Consider the following 20663-nt stretch of genomic DNA (forward strand, 5'->3'; position numbering starts at 1 on the left):
TTCTACTATGTAAGATAGTGAATACCAGGTGATAAACTTGTCACACCAGGTCAGGGTGTTGGTAACTGTCTCGGTGGTAACTATCTCGGGGTTAACTATCTCGGGGTTAACTATCTCGGGGTACAGTATATGGCAGGGCTGGGAATCATTCACGGCCTGTGTGGTAGGGGTCAGGGGGGTAGCGTCCGCACGCAACTGAAGGGATCCCGCTAAGATCCAGGTGAAAAACATGAAGGTTGTCTTCACCTTTCCTTTTGTTGGTCTTCTTCTTTCTCTTCCTCTGGGGTTCCTGAGGTTCCGGAGTTCTGTGGACACAAGCATAATATCTGTTATTATCTTGCTTAAGACCTCGTATGTCTGTCTGTCTGCCCTTTGTTGCCAATTACCCATTATAATTGGTCACCATCTATGACTCCCTCATTTAAAAAAAAAAACAAATCTTTGGACAAGACATCCGAGAAAAATACTGACACAGTGCGAGCCATCTTGCAGCCTGTGTGATCTACCATCCGAGTGTTTGAGGATGTAAATAGCATACGGAGGCAACCTAAGGGTCGCCAGAAACAAACAAAAGAATTTTGAACTGAAAGTGCCAAAATGGGGTGCGTATGGGCTGCAGCGGGTAAGAAATGGGTGGAATCCCCGGGTAGGACGGTGATCAGTGCCGTTTGTGCTCGACCCGAGCGTAGCTGACCAGAGGGGGGTCCTCAGGCAGGGCGGGGACCAGTGCCGTTTCTCCACTGCCTGAGCGACCGGCAAGAATGGGTAAGAATGTGGTCGTCGTGGGGGGCTGCCTCTTGTGATCGAATCAGAAGAGTAGCTATGATTGGTGTCTGCCGTTAATGTCAGCCATTGGCCGTCAAAAGGGTAGTTCTGCCTGCATCAAGACGTGGCGTGGGGCCATGGAAACTTTAAATTCACAAACAACATTTAACATGTATATTAAACGAACAAACATACAACAAACATGGTGCAGGTTCCATCAGAAAGGACACCGTATCTCTCCATCAGTTCCTTTTTGCCATCATGTGGACACCTCATTGCTCAGTAGCGAACAGGGTCGCAAAGGGATTTGTTTGGTGGGAGTCAGACTCTATGTCATCATCTTCTCCCGGCTGCCATACTCTTGACTGGAGTAGTTTGGCTAAAGCTGTTTGGGGCGAATTGGGGTCCATCTCATCATTCCAGATGAGCCTGAACAAATTGTCTCAGTTCCAGAATCGCGTGTCGAGGTTGGAGCTACTAGGTTGTAATCCGTAATCGTCGGGCGGTGGGTCTGCGTCAGGGGCTTTGATGCACGTGATTTCGAAGGGGTCACTGGAATCATGCTTGGATTCGCTGGGAGTGGGACCTGGTGCAGGGGTGTAATCATAACGTGGTGTGCTGTGGCTGTCATCATTGCTATCGCTATCACTGTCGCTGCTGGTTGAAAGAAGGGAGAGGCGGAGCCGTGCCTGTGGGGGTGGAGTTGAAGTTGTGTCTGTGGACGGGCTGGACTGGCTGGGGGAGGGTAGGAATAAGTCATCTGTGGGCGGGATGTGCTTGTCTGCTGCTGCGAGCGAGATGTGGTATGCATGGTTGTTCTGCGAGCCATAAGCCTTAAGCTGGTTTATGTGAAACCACGCAGAGTTGCCAGTGGGATATGTGATCTTGTATACCGAGGGGCTCACTTTGTCTGAAATGGAGTACGGTCCGGAAAATTTGGGCTAAAGGAATGAACTGGGGTTGTATAGGGATTGCATTACTTGCTGCCCTACTGGAAACTTGGTGGCGTGTACCTTTTTTTTATCAGAACAAGCTTTGCTTTGTTTCCTCCTGGTCCCAAGTCTCACAGCTGCTGTGAGCTGGGCTGCCTTTATGTTCTCAATAAGCTGCTGTACAGCATTTTCATGCGTGAGGGCGGTGACTGCGGGGCTGGCCAAATCCAGTCACCATAAATACTCTGTCCCTTTCATGGGGCATCCGGTCATGAGGGGTGGGGGGTGTATCCTGTGGACGTGGAGACCGTGTTTCGTAAGAACATCAGTGCAAATGGGAGAACTGAATCCCAGGTACTGTTATTCTGTTGTACCATTTTCCTGAGAGTTCTGTTCATCCTCTCTACAATGCCGCTTGACTGGGGGTGGTAGGCTATGTGAAACTTCTGCCTTATTCCAAAAATTGTGAGGACGTTCTTCATTACTCGTCCTGTAAAATGGGAGCCTTGATCGGACTCCACACTGCGTGGGAGGCCCCATCTTGTAAAGATGTGCTGTGTAAGGATTTTAGCTGTCGTTTTGGCTGTTTTCGTTCTGGATGGGATAGCTTCCACCCATTTTGTGAAGGTGTCGATGACCATCAACACATACTAAAAACCATTTCTGCAGGTGGGTAGGGGTCCTATATAATCTATCTGCAAATTCGTCCAGGGGCCATTAACGGGACGGGTGTGACTAAGCTGAGCCGTTCTTGCATATCTGTCCGGATTGTTCTGGGCACAGATCAAGCAATTCTCTATGTAGTGGGTAACATCGGCTTTTAAATCAGGCCACCAGCAGAGAGGTCTGAGGTGGACTAGGGCGGGTTCAATGCCTTGGTGTCCATGATTGTCATGGAACTGACAAATAATCTGGTTCCTGTCCTGGCTGGGAACTACATAAATGCCTTCTTTCAAAATCACACCGTCATGTGTGGTGATTGTGTTCTTAAACATGTCATACGGGGCTGGGAAGGTTCCTTTCAAAACTTTCCTGAGTTCATCTTCCTTCTGGGCCTTCACTAGATCCTGAGGCCGCGTGTACTGGGGTGCTCTCGGGGGGGGGGGGGGGGGGGGGGGGGGGGGTTCCAAAAGTAACCATGTCTGGAACCTGGATATGTCGGAGTAATGGGGCTGAGGGTAGGGGCTTTCCATCTGCGGAAATGAATCCCCTAGTTTCCCACAGGGGTAGGAATTCCGTTAAACTATTACAGACATATAAACTGTCCGAATATATGTCCGCTGGGGTCGGGAATGAGTCAGGGCAATCTACAATGTACGTTATGGCTGCCAGTTCTGCTGCCTGCGAGCCTAGATGTCCTGGCAACTTTAATGAAATCTCTTCAAGGGCGCGTCCCTGCGCGTCCTCTACATAAATGCCGCAACCGGTGATTCCCGTTCCATTCAAAACTGTGGAGGAACCATCCACATAAATTTTCAGGGGTGCGCACATGTCTGTGGGCTGGGGTCTCTGGGGTGTATTACCTGCTTTCCTGGGAGCTGACTTAGGTATAAATGGGCCTGAATTATGGTTTGTGGTGATGATCTCGCACTCATGTGGGGTACCTGCATATTGCAAATTGCCGACTAGGAAAGTGTGGGTCTTGGTTCTTTTAACTGTAATGTCCCGTCCCTGTAAAAGAAGGGTCTAACGGGCTGCACGGGTTTGGCTGACTGTGCCATCTTTAAGTCGACCGTCTAATAATAGCTGTGTTGGGGTGTGCTCAGTGAGAACGGTGATGGGGTTGAGTCCTGTAATGTAGGCGAAGTACTGTACTGCCCACAAAACTGCGAGCAGGTGCCTTTCGCAGGCAGAAAATCCTTGCTCGACAGGATCTAACACGCGTGAGGCGTATGCCACGGGCGTAATTGGTCATGGCGTTCCTGGAGGAGCACGTCCAAAAGGGTTTGGTCAGTGCTTGCTACTTCGATTGCGTACGGGGAAAGTGGATCTGGGACCTGTAGTGCGGGGGCTGTGCTGAGGGCTCTCTTTAAAGCATCCACGGCATCCGTGTGCTGTGGAAGCCATTCCCAAGGTGCCTGCTTCTTGAGAAGGTCGGATAGGGGCGCTGCTTTTATGGCAAAACCGTCGATATGGTTTCGGCAGTAGCCAGCCAGTCCTAGAAATGACCGGAGGGCTGAGACATTATGGGGAAGGGGCAATTTGACGATCGAGTCAATTCTCTTTTGCTCGATCTCGCGTTTACCATGAGTGATTACTGTACCCAAGTAAATCACTTTTTCCTGCAAAATCTGGGCCTTTTTGGGGTTGACTTTACATCCAATCTGTTTTAGGCATCCTAGGAGTTTGGCGAGAAGCGAAATGTGCTCTCCCTTTGTGTCTGTCTGTAGTAGCAGATCATCTACATATTGGACCAGACAATCGGGTCGGGAAAACTTTGCTAGTCCATTTGCCAGCTGTCGGTGGAAAATGGAGGGGGAGTTGTGGAAGCCTTGTGGAAGGCACGTCCACGTGTATTGTTGTCCCTGGAATGTAAAGGTAAATTTACATTGGCACGCTTTATCCAATGGAATAGACCAAAAGCCGTTGCTAATGTCCAAAACCAAATTTTTTTTGACTGAAGTCCCTGTTTGAGCATGGTCTCGGGACTCGTGGCTACGGTGGGGGCTGCTACTGGGGTTACTTTGTTTAGTTCCCGGTAATCAATGGTCAGTCGCCATGATCCATCGGGTTTCCTGACGGGCCAAATTGGTGCGTTATTCGTGGAGGCTACTGATCGGAGTACGCCTTGATCAAGCAGACTCTCTATTACTTTGGAGATTTCTCCCTCTGCTTCTTGGGGAAAACCATACTGCTTTTGGGGTCTGGGGTCGGACCTGTAATGTTCACCAAGCCAGCGATCTTGCCACAGTCATGCTTGTGCTGTGCAAATGCTGCTTTGTGTTGCTGCAGGACTTCCCTCACCTGTTTGTTCTGACTAATGGCTCGAGGGTCGAACCAGAAGTCTCCTACTGCGCTAATTCTGTTTTCGTAGTCTCCAACTGTGAGCGTGGCGGGGGCTCGTGCTGCCTTTGCCATTCTCCATACACATTTATTAACCGGATCAAAAGAGAGGTTGTGGGAGCTCATGAAATCGATTCCTAGGATGTGTTCAGCTGTCTGGGATAGATCGACCAAACCTACGGGGTGTTTAGCCGTAATGTTCCCTATTTGTATCGCTACAGGGGCTGTGATGTGTCCTTGTTGTAAATGACCTGTAAAGCCGCTGAGTGTGATGGTGTCTGTTGTGGGCCATGTGTCTCGCTGAAACATCGTGGAGGAATTTAGTGTGGTTCGGGAGCCTCCTGTGTCCCAAAGAAATTCTACCGGGTGTCCCCAGACTTTGCCTGCTACGACCGGTCTACCGGACTTGTCCCAAAGGGTGTCGCAGACCCGAGTTGGGGAGCCCGAACACCGTCAGTCGGTGCCGTTCATGTCTGTGTTCTCTGAACGGGCGCTAACGCTACGGATTGGCTTTGCCCTATTCTTATTTAGGGTGCCTGTCTGTTGGTTTCTCTGCTGCTTTTGGGGCACATTGCACTCTCGTGCAAAGTGTCCTAATTGTCCACAGTTGTAACATTCCTGGAATTTAGGCTGTGGTGGGCTGTTCCTGCCCTCATTTACCCATGCGGGGTTCTGGTGCGCTTGAACTGGATTCATGTTTGCCTGCTCTTCCTCGGGTTTTGCAAATGCGGTTTTGCCTTGGACGGATTGTTCCAAAAGTGCGGGACAATCTTTTCAAAACCCATTTCTCGTTGTGGGCCTCGTCTGAGGGGTCGTAATTTGCGCAAGCTCTCTGTCCTGCCTCTGTCGCATGAGAGTAGGATTCGAGTCCATTTGGCCATATTATTCGCGGACGAATGGGCACGGGCTAACTCTCTGAAAACTGCTGTGAAATGTATCCACAAGCATCCAGCAAACACTGTGGGGTGCTCTGTTCTCTTTTGCCTATACTTGTTTAGGCATTCTACGGGGTCTCCTCTGTTATAGCCGATCGCATCTAGGATCGCTGTGTGCATCTCTTGGAGTGTGCCTCCTCTTACATTCTGTGGGTCGGGAAGGGCTGCCACGACTGAAGGGTCGAGGCTTAAAACTGTGAGCTTCACTTGCCCCTTTTCGTCCAGGCCGTACATGGTAGCCTGCTGTTTAACTCTAGCAAAAAAACTGGTGGGGGTCTAATGTGGGAAGGAATGGTGTAATTTTTCCACACGCGTCCCGTAATTGGGTCACGGTTAACGGGGTTGTATATAGGAAATCTGTGTTTCCTTCTGCTGCGGTCCTGCGATGTGTGGTTACAGGGTTCATGGGGGTGTGTTCTGCCTGTTCAGTCTTCAGTGGGGGTGCTTTTCTCTTTTGTGGCTTTTCTTGCGTACATGTCCCATGTACATATCTGTGGGCAGTTTCATTTAACTCCTGCCAATCGGGGCCGTTTTCCTGGTCTAACTGGGGTCCAAACGTACTTTGAAACCCATTCTGGACAGACAGTAGAGATTGCAATTCTGCAATTTGCTTCCGGCACTTTGCATGATCTATGGAGCTCTGCCTTTGTTCCGTCGTGGAAGTGTGGAGCGCTCATAGGGCTGCTTTTAAATCATTGCACTGTTTCTGCAATTGCTCTACCTGTTGCTCGGTTTCTTGTCTTACCAAGACCGCGTGTTGTGTGTCCTGGTAGGCCTTATCATACTGGGTCTAAAAACTACTCAAATGGGCGAGACAAGACTGGTGTGCCCACTTGGCATCATCCACCTCTCTGTACTTCGCTGCTAACTGTTCTCTTAAATCCTTATTCTCCTTTTCAAACTCGCTCACATCTCCCTCATTATTTCTGCCTCTCTCCTCAATCTCTCTACGGAGCGTCGTAACGACCTCCTCTGTGCCTCGCAATTGTGCTAAGCAGGACACGATTGCCATCGGCTTGCGAGCTTTCCCTAAGCTCTTCTTGTGGATCTCTGACAGGTTCTCCCACCAAGTATGTCCTATACTCCCGGGACCTGTTTCGTCATTCGCGCAGAATTTACTCCAAAGGGGCCATCCTTTCTCTTTGAGGTACTTTCTGATTTCCTCTTCCCATACGGGACACTGTCCTACTCTACTGGTCGCTGCGACCTCGAATTCTTGGGGGTTCATAAGGCGTTCCATTGCCTTCATTGCCATTTTCTCTCTCTGGGTTCTCTACTGAATTTGGAACAGGGGGTGATAATGTGGTGATGTAAACACGGGTACGGCTTACGCTATTTTCCGGCCTACAAAACTCCCGACAGTTTTATGCAACAAAATCTCTCAGGTTTACCTTATATCCCTGTTCGTACGCATGTATTAACACACTTCCGAATCTTGGAGGTTTGATCAGTATCGTTCTCACACTTGTGGATTCCAAATCAAATTTGGGTTAACTCGGAATGACTCGGCCACATCTGGTTCGAGTCCCGGCAGAGTTGCCAGTAAATGTTGCTAATTGTGTTCTCTTTATTTGGCTCTGAATATGGCGGCCAATATGGTCGCCTTCCTGAATTCTAATTAAGTTTTGCTCTAGAGTCGCCAGGTATCTTTCGACACCGCCACAAGGTTCAAACCGAATACTGATCAAAGACTCGATACACCAGTTAGGAAGTTCAAAGTCAAATGCTTATTTATTTACACACATAGTTAAATATGCTCATGCACAAATACTACAGACTAAACTATCACTACTGCTAAACTATCACTACTGCTAAAGCCTATACTTAGCTTCGGGCGCCCACTCAGTCAGAGGAACAATGGCCGTTGTTCGGTTCTGAGGCTGCTGGGGTCAAAGTGGTGAAGGGGAACAGCTAAGGCCGTCTGTCTGGTAGCGTGCGTTGACCTTGGACTTACTTGTTCTGGTGCAGCTTTTGGGTAGGTCTCTCCTCGGTGAGGGCCAGAGCCAAGAGAACGATTCTCTCTTGGCGGTTCCTTCTTATACCCAAAGGGGCTTCACGCGCTTTTGGGCAGGCCTTGAACTTGGCCCCAATTAATTGGGCCGTTTCTCGATCGTTCCTATTGATTTCCTCCAATAAAGGAGTGGGTGCCCTGATGGCTGGGCGTGTCCTAGGTGGCCGTTGGCCTGCTTTGTTCGGGTCTCCTCTGGCGCCGGGGTGTCTGCCTTAGTATCGGTTACTCAAATGTTACTCTTTTGTTCCCGGAGATGGGCCATTAGTATGCTAATGGATTGCAGTTTTGGTCTTGTCTGGGAGCTGCGGCTCCAATATGCAGACAAACCCTGAACCTGCTTGTTTTCTCAGTATTGTCCATTTTCCCTACAATCTTTGCAAAGTGTCCATTTTGTAATCGGGAAGTGGCCATCCCAGATGGCTACACTGTGCAAACATTGTCTGACAAGTTTCCACAGTGCTTGATGTTACCACAGTGACCACAGTCCCAAAAGACGTGCTGTTAGGTAATTTGGACATTCTGAATTGTCCCTCTGTGTACCCGAATAGGTGCCATAGTGTGGCGACTAGGGGCTTTTCACAGTAACTTCATTGCAGTGTTAATGTAAGCCTACTTGTGACAATAATAATAAACTTGTGATACTTCAGAAAACATTTTCATTAGCTGGAAAGTGTTTGGGACATCTGGAGGTTGTGAAAGTCTCAATATAATTACAAGCTTTTCATTATTTAATTTTACCCGGAGCAGCTCAATCATTGTTATTTTTAAATGTTTGCATTTTTTATGTTTGCTTCCTAATGTTGTCTTTATCACTTGGGAAGTTTTTGTGTGGGCCACGAAGAATTCAGCACGAGTTTGTAGAATCGAAAAGAATTAACTTTATTTACAATTACATGTATACAACAGCAGCAGTACTCCACCACTCCTCTCTCCTCTAGCTTGTTCCACACTGACCAGCTCTACTTATGCAGGTGACTCTGCTAATGATTTCTCCGCCCTCCTCATTGGGGGAGCTCATACTCACTAAGGATTGTGGGATTGCCATTAGTCCTCAGCCAATGATAATCTGGTAGGTTATAACAGAAGTACGTTTGTAGCCATTTGGAGTAAATAAACAGACATAAAAATAAAAGATCATCTGAATTAATATAAAACAGATATTTTAGATTTAAAAAAATTTTTTTTTAGAGTGCCCAATTTATTTTTTCCAATTAAGGGGCAATTTATCGAGGCCAATCCATCTACCCAGCACATCTTTGGGTTGTGGGGGCGAAACCCACGCAAACACGGGGAGAATGTGCAAACTCCACATGGACAGTGACCCAGAGCCGGGATCGAACCTGGGACCTCGGCGCCCTGAGGCAGCAGGGCTAACCCACTGCGCCACCGTGCTGTCTGAATTAAGCAGTAGGTCAGTTGTAGAAAGAAATCCTGTCTTAATATTTCAAGGGTGTGTCTCTCATCAACCTGAATCGGTGCCCCAACCCCTGCTCTTAAAGTCATGGTTCAGTGTTGTCTGGGTGGCAGTAACTGTAAACAGATACAGGTTATTTATTGCCTGTTACTGTCAATGCATGGAAATCTTACTGGGGTTCAAAGTGCGCAACCGCTCCAGTCACACCCAGGGAGAAAGAAGAAACAAAATATTTGTATTTATATAGCGCTGTCAAGCATAACCTCAGGCATCCAGAAACACTTTAGTCAATGAAGTAATTTATGAAGTGTAGTCACTGCTGTAATGTACAGATCGCAGCAGCCAAGCTCTCACAAAGAGTTACATGATCATGACCAGATAATCTGTTTCACTGATATTGGTTGAGGGGTAAATATTGACCAGGACAGTGGGAAGAATGATTCTTTGAATCATTTACACCCACCCAGAAAACAGACAGGGCTTTGATTTAACATCTCGTCGGTAGGACTGGCACCCTGACAGTGCAGTACTCTTTTTTAAAATAATTTTTATTGTCACAAGTAGGCTTACATTACCACTGCAATGAGGTTACTGTGAAAAGACCCCAGTTGCCACATTCCGCCGCCTGTTCGGGTACACAGAGGGAGAATTCAGAATGTCCAATTCCTCTAACAAGCACGTCTTTCGGGACTTGTGAGAGGAAACCGGAGCACCCGGAGGGAACTCACGCAGACACGGGGAGAACGTGCAGACGCCGCACAGACAGTGACCCCAGCAGGGAATCGAACCTGGGATACTGGCAAGGTGAAGCAACAGTGCTAACCACTGTGCTACCGTAATGCCCATTTCAGCACTGCAATGAAAAATCAGCGTGGATTTAAGTACTCGGGTGTCTGGAGTAGGATTTGAACCCACAACGTTTGCCAAAAGCTTTAATTATTGGACATAGTCTGTCCCACAAGTTATTAAAAATGTTGAATATGGAAGACGGCATGGTGGCGCAGTGGTTAGCACTGCTCCCTCACGGCACCGAGGACCCGGGTTCGATCCCAGCCCCGGATCACTGTCCTCGTGGAGTTTGCACATTCTCCCCGTGTCTGCATGGGGCTCATCCCGACAACGCAAAGATGTGCAGTGTAGCTGGATTGGCCACGGTAAATTGCTTTCAAATTGGAATTTTTAAAAAAAGTTTTGCGAATCTCAACATTAAGCTTACCTATTTTAGCCTGCCCGCTTTGCAATGCACAATTGGTGTAGTTTAGAATGTTTGAGTAGATTAAAAAGGTGGTAATGGGGCAGCACGGTGGCGCAGTGGGTTAGTGCTGCTGCCTCACGGCGCCGAGGTCCCAGGTTCGATCCCAGCTCTGGGTCACTGTCCGTGTGGAGTTTGCACATTCTCCCCGTGTTTGCGTGGGTTTCACCCCCACAACCCAAAGATGTGCAGAATAGGTGAATTGGCCACACTAAATTGCCCCTTAATTGGAAAATGAATCGGGTATTCATTTGGGTATTCACCGTGCTGCCAAGAGTTGGCCAGCAGGTGAAAGTAGCAAGAATGTCCACTTGGGTAAGCATCAGAGGCCAGAGCCCAAAATGTGTCACCAGCTCCAGGAAAAGATGGGTAGGGTTTGAGAGGCTGAAACAAAAGACTTGCTACACATTGCAAAACCCTGTACTAAATCAACTCTTTATGGTTTGTCTTTCAGAGGTGACCCTAATATATGTGACATCTGGGGCAATACCCCTTTGCACCATGCTTCAATCAATGGCCATCTTCACATTGTCACTTTTTTGGTCAACTTTGGTGCAAACATTTGGGCTTTGGACAATGATTTCCATTCCGCCATGGATGCTGCAGCTGGTAAGGATAGAATGGAATGTGTCCGCTTTCTGGACACAGCTGCCACCAAGCAAACTACCCTGAATCCAAAGCAGGTCGCCAGGCTAAAGGAGAAGGCAATAAAGGACAGCGAGAAACAGATCAAAGACTGCGAAAGACGCAAGAAAAAGCACCAAAATCGTATGAACAAGAAATATAACCGGGAGATGGAAGGCCAAAGCAATGGTGCTGCCCCAGTACAGAGTGGGACCATATCTAGTATCAGTGACCTCTTCAAAATAGGTGGATCACAACACAAAGGGAGCATTTCTTCCATCGTGAAAGGATCCCTGCAGAAGAGACTTGGGAAGAAGGATAACAGCAAAAGCAACATGGAGCAGCAACTGGGAAAGGATGTCATCTTTGTAAGTCAAGAAGGGAGCAGTGGGGTTCGGGGCAATGTATTTAGTGTGTTTAATGAAAGAGATGAGGGGAATGCCGCCTCTGCTGATTTGAAATGCTCTGAAGATGATAATATGTTCGGTCAGGAGTCCCTCTTCAATCGACCTGGTTTGGGGAATATGCTCTTCAGAAGAAATTTTGTCTTGGGTTTGAATGTGGAAGAGGAAATGTTCAGCAGTAATGAGCTGGAAGATGTTGGTTCCAAATTGCGCAGTGAAGTATTGAAGCCTAAGGAAAGTTGTACTGAGCCTGAAACCTTTGGTGAATTCAACGAAGAACAGGAAGATGATTTGCCCTGGAATGAGGATGATATCGGTCTAGATGATGACGAGCCTGAGACAACACCACTTGAAACTTTCTTGGCATCTCAGAACATGACAGAGTTCATCCCTATCCTGGCAAGAGAGCAGATAGACCTGGATTCCCTCATGCTGTGTACTGAAGGAGATTTGAAAGGTATCCATCTGCCACTTGGACCACGGAAAAAGATTAGTTCTGCAGTAGAAAGAAGAAACTTTATCTTGGAAACGCCAAACAAACTAGTGGATACTGTATTGTAAGTATCACAGTGTTAAAAGCATATAGTGATGTTTGCTATCCAGCTAGAGACATTTTGTCTTCTCCATTAGGTAATAAATACCAATTATTCATTACATCCAATCGCTTCTCGGCCTTTTGGCTAAGATCAAGCGTCAGATCAAGCCCATGATGAGGTGCAATGTATAATGACACAGTAGTTAGCACTGTTGCCTCACAGCTCCGTGGACCTGGATTCAATTCCAGCCTTGGGTAACTGTGTGTGTGGAGTTTGCACTTTCTCCCCATGTCTGCGTAGGTTTCCTCCGCATGCTTCAATTTCCTCACAGTCCAAAGCTGTGCAGGAGAGGTGGATTGGCCACGTTAAATTGCCCCTTAGTGCCCAAAAGGTTGGGTGGGATTACTAGGTTGTGGGGATAGGGTGGAGGCGTGGGCCAGTGCAGACTCATTGGGCTAAGTGGCCTCCTTCTGCACTCTAAATTCTATGATTCTTGTCAGCTTGGATCTTGTATGTCTCCCTTGTGGATTTGAAATTGAATTGTATTTTGGAGCAGGCAATGCGATGGGTTAAGGGTTTCTCCCGGACACGCTGTGCATTGGCTTTGTAACTTATTTAAAAATAAATTTAGAGTACCCAATTCTTTTTTTTCCAATTCAAGAGACAATTTAGCGTGGCCAATCCACCGACCCTGCGCATCTTTGGGTTGTGGGGGTGAAACCCACGCAGACACGGGGAGAATGTGCAAACTCCACCCGGACAGTGACCCAGGGCTGGGATCGAACCCGGGTCCTCAGCGTCATGAGGCAGAGTGCTAGCCACTGCGCCACCCTGCTGCCCTTGGCTTTGTAACTTTAAGGATGGGATTAAAACAAATATTCATTACATCCTTCTTCAGTTTGGGGTATCTACAATTAAAGGACTTTATGTGATTTTAGTACTACTGCAAGGTAGTTCATTTGGTAGCCCTCTCATCGCGGAGACAGAAAGGTGTAGGCTCAAGTCCCACTGCAGGACTTGACCACAAGGACTGCAGCAATTCAAAAAGGGCAGCTCACCACCACCTTCCCCGGCGCAACTAGGGGTGTTCAATAAATGCTGGCCTAGCTAGCAATACCCACGTCCTGTAAATTAATTTTTATAAATTGAAATTTTCATTCCAGTGCAGTACAGATGATGAAAGTCATGCAACTTTTTCTTTACACCCCTAATATTTATGTCCAAAGCATTCTCCCTCTTTGACTCTGCTTGGAAACAAAGACAGCGAAGAGAAACCTGATCAAAATTGCCATAACAGTCCATGAAAAAAATCAAAACAGCCTAGAGTCAAACCAAACAGAGGGAGAAAAGGACACAAACTAAAATAGGGGAAGGAAGGTAAGACATAGGAGATAGGTCCTATGAAAGAGGACAACGTATCTCAGGTAGGGTATCAAGCCATAATCACAGCCTCAAGGTATAGAATGCACCCAAGCCTGAGAGAACCATATCAGAACCAAGTTATAACAGCTGAATACTCACTCATGGGAGGTAAGAGTGACTGGCCTTGAATAGAATACCAGGCAGCATTTGACCAAGCATGACATCAAGGAGCCTTAGCAATATTCAGGTTAATGGGAACAGGAGAAAACTCTTCACTGGTTGGAGTCATACCTAGAACAAAGGAAGATGGTTGTGGTTGTTGGAGGCCAATCAACCCAGCCCCGCAGCATCACTACAGGAGTTCCTCAGGGTAGTGTCAGAGGCCCAACCAGTTGCTTCATCAATGACCCCCTCTCCTTCTTAAGGTCAGAAATGGGGATGTTTGTTGATTATTTCACAATGTTCAGTACCATTTGCAACTCTTCCAAAACAGAAACAAGTCTGTGTCCATAGGCAGCACAACTTGGAACTTTCAGGCTAGAGCTAATAAGGGGAAAGTCACTTATCACAGTTGCCAGGTAATAACCATCTCCAACAAGAGAGAATCAACCATCTCCTCTTGGCATTCAATGGCATTACCATCATTAAATCCCAAACCATCAACATTCTGGAGATTACCATTGACCAGAAACTGAACTGGACCAGCCATATAAACACTGTGGTGACAAGGGCAGGATCAAGGCTAGGAATTCCTCAGAGAGCAACTAACCACCTGACTCTCCAAAGTCTGTCCACAATCTACAAAGCACAAGTCAGCACTGTGATAGATTATCCCCACTTGCCTAGATAAGTGCAGCTCCAACAATACTCAAGGAGCACCATGGCATCCAATACAGCCCACTTGATTGGTACCCCATCTACCACCTTAAACATTCACTCCCTCCACTACTGGTGCACAGTGCCAGTATTGTGTACCATTTACAAGGTATGATGTGGCAACTTGTCAAGCCTCCTTCGACACCTCATTCCAAACTTGCAACCTCAACCACCCAGAAGAACAAAGACAGCAGATGCATGGGAACACCAGCAAGTTCTCCTCCAAGTCACACACCATCCTGACTTGGAACTGGATCTCTATTTCTTCATTGTCACTGGGTCAAAATCATGGAAATCTGTCCTTTACAGCCCTGTGAGTGTATCGTCGGCAGTTTGACTGCAGCAATTCAAAAAGGCAGTTGCCCGCCACCTTTTTGAGGGCAATTACGCATATTTAATGAATTTGCTGCGAGCAGGGCTCAAACCTGCCCGGGGGGGGGGGGGAATCCTCACTGGATGCCGGGCGGGGGGGGGGGGGGGGGGGGGGGGCGGACTCCTCACTGGATTTCAAGTCTAAAGCCTTAACCATTCGGCCATCGAAGGATGAGTGACAAGATCCATTCCCATAAACGAGTTAACATGTGTCAGATTAGACCCTGTCACGGTGATTACTGCAACTGCAATGTAATGTAGTCATGTAAACAGTACTTGAAACAAATTATTCTTCACAAAGTAACAAGCTTTAGAACGCTAATGAGAAACAAGAGGATTGAATTGTGTTACCACAATAGTTGCATGTGATACTGTAATACATATTCATTTATGTAGCACCACCGATCACACACGAGGCGAGACGGAGAGAACTTCAATCGAGGCTTTATTGAGCAGACTTGTTCAGACTTGTTCCCCAGCAGCTCAGTCACAGAATGCAGCTGCGGGGAGTAAACCGGGTTCTTATACCCCGCCTATCTGGGTGGAGCCCAGTAGGCGGCAGATCCAATCGGGACCCAGCATCTGTCCTCCAATAGCTCCTCGGCATTCATGGTGTACCGTATTACCCCTAATACATACCACCACAATTTATCTATTTCTGCTCGCTCTATTTGCAAAGCCAAACTAATACAATAGAATATGGTTGCCTGCTGGGAATGTGCACCACCTACTGCCAGAGAAACAGCAGGATGCTCTGTGGTCAGGGTCAGTTAGCCAAGCCCACCAGTACAGGTGTTGTCCTCACTGTTTCCTATATTAAAACAGTGACTGCGCTTCAAAAAGTATTTAATTGGCTGGAAAGCACTTTGGGGCTTCCGGAGGCCAGGAAACTTTGAGCATGAAAATTCTCCTTTTTCACTAACAAATAAATCAAAACAATGTAGTACTTTGCAGTGAAACTAAATCCCTTCAGTTACATACATTGTCAGTATAAAGTGTGGTATAGTCTTCACTATTAATATGTAACTTCTTTTTAAACATGAAATAGGTAAACAAGTTTGGACACCATTGAGAAGAGTTGCAATTGAAGCAATCACCAGCATTTAATGCAGGACCATCATCATTCCCTGGAAGAGGCAGAATCAGCCAGAATGATATGGAACAGAAACGACAGCAGTCTCCAATATCCATTGTGTTGGGGGGAGATAAATAGAAATCAGAGGATTATTAAAAGTATCCAAATTTTTGTCTTGCATGTTTAGATTTAGAAAATGGGAGTGATGATGTGCCCAATTAGAAAGTTTCAGTGAGGGCAGCATGGTGGCTCACTGGTAGCACTGCGGTCTCACGGCGCCGAGGTCCCAGGTTCGATCCCGGCTCTGGGTCACTGTCCGTGTGGAGTTTGCACATTCTCCCCGTGTTTGCGTGGGTTTCGCCCCCACAACCCAAAGATGTGCAGGGTAGGTGAATTGAACATGCTAAATTGCCCCTTAATTGGAAAAAATGAATTGGGTACTCTAAATTTAAAAGAAAAAAAGAAAGTTTCAGTGTCTTGCATATTGATGTGTTGTAGAATATTCTGACAAATGATTGAAACATGGACCACTGAGGTTCCAATGCACAAGAAATCTCTTCAGAATTCATTACTCGGATCCAAAGATGTTCATGTGCTTCAGCTGGGGCTAGAAACTGTTCCTTAACTGGGTGTCAGGGTGGCACAGTGGTTAGCACTGCTGCATCACGGCACTGAGGACCCGGGTTCGACACCGGCCCCGGATCATTGTCCGTGTGGAGTTTGCACATTCTCCCCGTGTCTGCGTGGGTCTCACCCCCACAACCCAAAGATGTGCAGGGTCGGTGGATTGGCTACGCTAAATTGCCCCTTAATTGGAAAAAATAATAATTGGGTCCTCTAAATTTATAAAGGAAAAACTGTTCTGTAACTATGTACTTTTGACTCAATAAAGATGGGCAGATGCATGTTGTTGGGGAAGAATAGGGAAGGCGTTACCCAGATCCACCTGGATTGCTCCTGATCTGGGAGTGCTCGGTACCAACACTTAACAGGCTGAAATGAGAAATGTTCTCTCTTCCATTGTTTAATCCTTAAAATGTATTTAAAATTGTTCTGTAACATGATGGAATTGTGTGCCCTCCCCTGTGGTTTGTTTGGTGGCCGTGGGAGAATTTCATCTGGTGGATTGGAACCTTGCCACCTTCCTGCCTCCCCCCAGATTAAGTACATGGTTGCTCACATATGCCAGCCTTCTCACCTCACTGCCAATTGAGGCCTTTAAGTTGGCAAATAATGCCGACTCAAGAGGCTCATCCGCTGCCACTAGGGGTGCTTACCATGCAGGCAGCACAGCAAGCCAACCCTGGAGTTTTGGGGGGGCGGTGGGCATTCAAATGCACAGTGCCTGATTAAGGAACCTGGCATTGGGAAGGGAGTGGGCAGCTGAAAGCTATCCTTGCCCTTGCTGCTAACCCCCTCCCCCACACACACAGATCGCTATCCCTTGATCCTCCTCCCACCATCATTCACATGTGGCCTGGGTCCCCCCTCGAATCCGAGGACTCCCTGGTGGCACTGCCATGTGCAGAAAAGTTGCTAGTCTCTGATTGGTACGCAGTTCTTGGCTGGTGGGACATCTGCCCCTAGGCTCTTCTAACCCGTGGGAAGGCCCACGGCTGACCTGTTAAGTGCCTGAGTTTCCCAAAATGCAGCCAGTTTTCTCAATAAGAGGCGACATGGGTGTGTCACCGGCTCTCCTGCCAGCCCGAGACCCCCGTCACCGCCACAGGACTCCACCCTATGGATCTTCCTTTAAACTGCTCTTCAGCCAGTCACTTGGATATGTCACAATAATGTGCAAATGGGAACAGTTCCAGGTCACCCAGATCCAATCGCGAGAAATTGTAAAACGGTCATTTTAAGTGGAGTGCATTGCATAGTCCTCGAATAAAAATATGATGGTCACCAATAACTCCAACTGGGAATTCAAGGAGAAACGTATTCACCCAGAGAGTGGTGCGAATGTGGAATTTGCTACCACAAGGAATGGTTGAGCTGAATAATATCGATGCACTTAAAGGGAAGCTAGATAAACACGAGGGAGAAAGGGATACAAGAGTACGCTGACAGAGTGAGATGAAGAGGGATGGGACAAAGGCTCATGTGCATTGTAAACACCAGCACAGACCAGCTGGGCAAAATGGCCTGTAGCAAACGGCAGCAAAGTAGCATTGTGGATAGCACAATTGCTTCACAGCTCCAGGGTCCCAGGTTCGATTCCCCGCTGGGTCACTGTGCGGAGTCTGCACATCCTCCCCATGTGTGCGTGGGTTTCCTCCGGGTGCTCCGGTTTCCTCCCACAGTCCAAAGATGTGCAGGTTAGGTGGATTGGCCATGATAAATTGCCCTCAGTGTCCAAAATTGCCCTTAGTGTTGGGTGGGGTTACTGGGTTATGGGGATAGGGTGGAGGTGTTGACCTTGGGTAGGGTGCTCTTTCCAAGAGCCGGTGCAGACTCGATGGGCCGAATGGTCTCCTTCTGCACTGTAAATTCTATGATAATGAAGTCTAGCCTCTGTTGTTGGGACTGTGTTTTTTTTGATGTGAAGAATCACATTCAGTTAGTCTCTCCTGAAGCTGCAGAGCCTGACTTGGCCTCTAACCATAACATATTGTACTCTAATCTACAATTGATGTCGTGTTCAAAACAGGTTGTAAGGATATGCCCAACAATTACAGACCAGTCAGTTTAACTTCAGTATTGGGGAGCATCTAGAATTATTCAGGATAGAATTAATAATTGAAGTGTTGGGTAGGCTGGGTCGATGTGGACTACACTTGATACAGTGTAGCGAGAGACAGACCTCCAACACTTGATAAGATGCAACATGATTTCATTTAACATCTAAACTATTATACATGTTCAATTGTGGGTTGACACTATGCTGACTTGACTGGAGACCTGATACTAGCCTAACCAGACTTACTAGCTACCACATGGTGTTTGCACTGGCCAGCTCACTAACTCTGACTGTCTCAGAGGCTGAGTCCCGAGAGAGAGCGGGAAAACTGGTGCCCTCTGGCTATATAGTGGTCGTGTCCTGTCTGGTGATTGGCTGCTCTGTTCTGTGTGCTTATTGGTCATCCTGTGTGTCAATCACTGCCTGTCTGTACTCCATTATATACATAGATGTATAAAAATATGGGTTGATTCGGAACAGCCAGCATGGATTTCTTAAGGGAAAATAGTGTTTCACTTTCTGGAGTTTGTTGAAAAAGTAACAGAGAGGAAGGTAATGTTGTTGATGTGGTGTATATGGGCTTCCAAAAAGCATTTCATACAGTGCCACACTACAGACCTTTGAGAAAAGATACAACTCATGGAATAAAAGGGACAGTAGGATTGTGGAAACATAATTGGCTAAGTAATAGGAAACAGCGAGTAATGGTTAATGGATATTTTTGAGACTGGAGGAAGATTAGTTGTGGTGTTCCCCAGAGGTTGGTATTGGGATCCTTGCTTTTCCTGAAATATATTAATGATCTAGATCTTGGCATGTAGGGGACAATTTCAATGTTTGCGGATGATACAAAACTTGGAAACATTGTAAACTGTGAGCAGGACAATGTTAACACATCAAAAGGACATAGACAAGTCCGTGGAATGGGCAGATAGGTGGCAGATATAGTTCAATGTGGAGAACTGTGAAGTGATTCATTTTGGTTGGAAGAACTTAGACAATATACAATAAGGTACAACTCTAAAGGGTGTGCAGGAACAGAGGAATCTGGGTGTATATGTGCATAAGTCATTGAAGGTGGCAGAACAGGTGATGGGGAGGGAGCAGGTAATAATGCATGTTGTATTCTGGACTTTTATTAACAGTGCATATAGAGTACAACAGCAAGGAGGTTATGCTGAATTTATACAAGACACTAGTTTAGCCTCTGCTGGATGATTGTGTACATACAATCCCTACAGTGCAGAAGGAGGCAATTTGGCCCATCAAATCTGCACTCACCCTCCAAAACAGAACCCTATCTAGGCCCACTCCCCTGTTCTACCCCCATAGCCCCACCTAACCTGCACATCTTTGGATACCATGGGGAAAATTAGCATGGACAATCCACCTAACCTACACATCTTTGGACTGTCAGAGGAAACCGAAGCACCCGGAGGAAACCCACGCAGACACAGGGAGAACGTCCAGACTCCAAGCTGGAATTGAACCTGGCTCCCTGGTCTGGTGAGGCAGCAGTGCTAACCATTGTGCCACCATGCCTGGTGTGTATAGTTCTGGGAACCTCACTTTAGGAAGGATATGAACACATCGGAGAGAGTGCAGAAGAATGATTCCAGACATGAGAAACTTCAGTTATGAGGATAAATTGGAGAGGTTAGGACTGTTCTCCTTGGGGGGGAAAAGCCAAGAAGATATTTGATAGAGGTAATCAAAAATCATGAGGGGGTTGGACAGTGTAGATAGGGAAAAACTGTTCTTGTAATAGGATGAAGAACGAGAGGGCACAGATTTAAGGTGATTGACAAAACAAGCAAATGTGATACAAGAAAAAAACATGTTTCGCACAGCGAGTGGTTCTGGTCTGGAAAGCACTGCCGGAAGTGTGGTGGAGGCAGGTTCAATCGAGGCATTCAAGAGGGCATGCATCTAGAGGTTATTCATGAAGGCCCGCTTTCTCAACCTTGCCCCTCAGCTGAGGTGTGGTGACCCTCAGGTTAAATTCCCACCAGTCAGCTCCCTCTCAAAGGGGAAAGCAGCCTATGGTCATCTGGGACTATGGCGACTTAAAAAAAAAAAGATATCAGAATAAAAACAAAGTGCAGGGTTATGGGTAAAAGCCAGGAGAACGGCTCTAAGTCAAAATGCTGCTTTCGAGAGCTGGTGCAGCCACAGTGGGCCGAATGGCCTTCTTCTGCACCGTTACAACTCTGGGAGAGACACCCTTATGACCTTAGCCCCACCAGGGGATATCTGGGATGGAGAGATTATGTTTGTGTGGGATACAATATAAATAAACCAGAGCTGGCTCTCGCAATGATGGTGCTGCCAAACTGTCTTCATACCTCTCCCCATTCCTTTGTCATTAATAAATGGTTTTCTGTACTGCAAAGTATTTGTGTATGGATTTGATTAATTTGTG

At 47.0% G+C, this 20663-nt stretch overlaps 1 protein-coding gene across 2 annotated transcripts in view; it reads left to right on the forward strand.

Moving 5' to 3' along the window:
* Window positions 1–20633, forward strand: part of anks4b (ankyrin repeat and sterile alpha motif domain containing 4B) — a 29272-nt gene extending 8639 nt beyond the window's left edge. For both annotated transcript variants that reach the window (XM_072481464.1, XM_072481465.1), the window contains exons 2-3: window positions 10767–11897; window positions 15535–20633. In XM_072481464.1, coding sequence (XP_072337565.1) covers window positions 10767–11897; window positions 15535–15538 — 1135 coding nt within the window. In that variant the 3' untranslated portion in view covers window positions 15539–20633. The remainder of the gene's footprint in view (window positions 1–10766; window positions 11898–15534) is intronic.
* Window positions 20634–20663: the final 30 nt, after the last annotated feature.

The sequence above is a fragment of the Scyliorhinus torazame genome, chromosome 17 (genome assembly GCF_047496885.1).
Source record: "Scyliorhinus torazame isolate Kashiwa2021f chromosome 17, sScyTor2.1, whole genome shotgun sequence".
Taxonomy (NCBI): domain Eukaryota; kingdom Metazoa; phylum Chordata; class Chondrichthyes; order Carcharhiniformes; family Scyliorhinidae; genus Scyliorhinus; species Scyliorhinus torazame.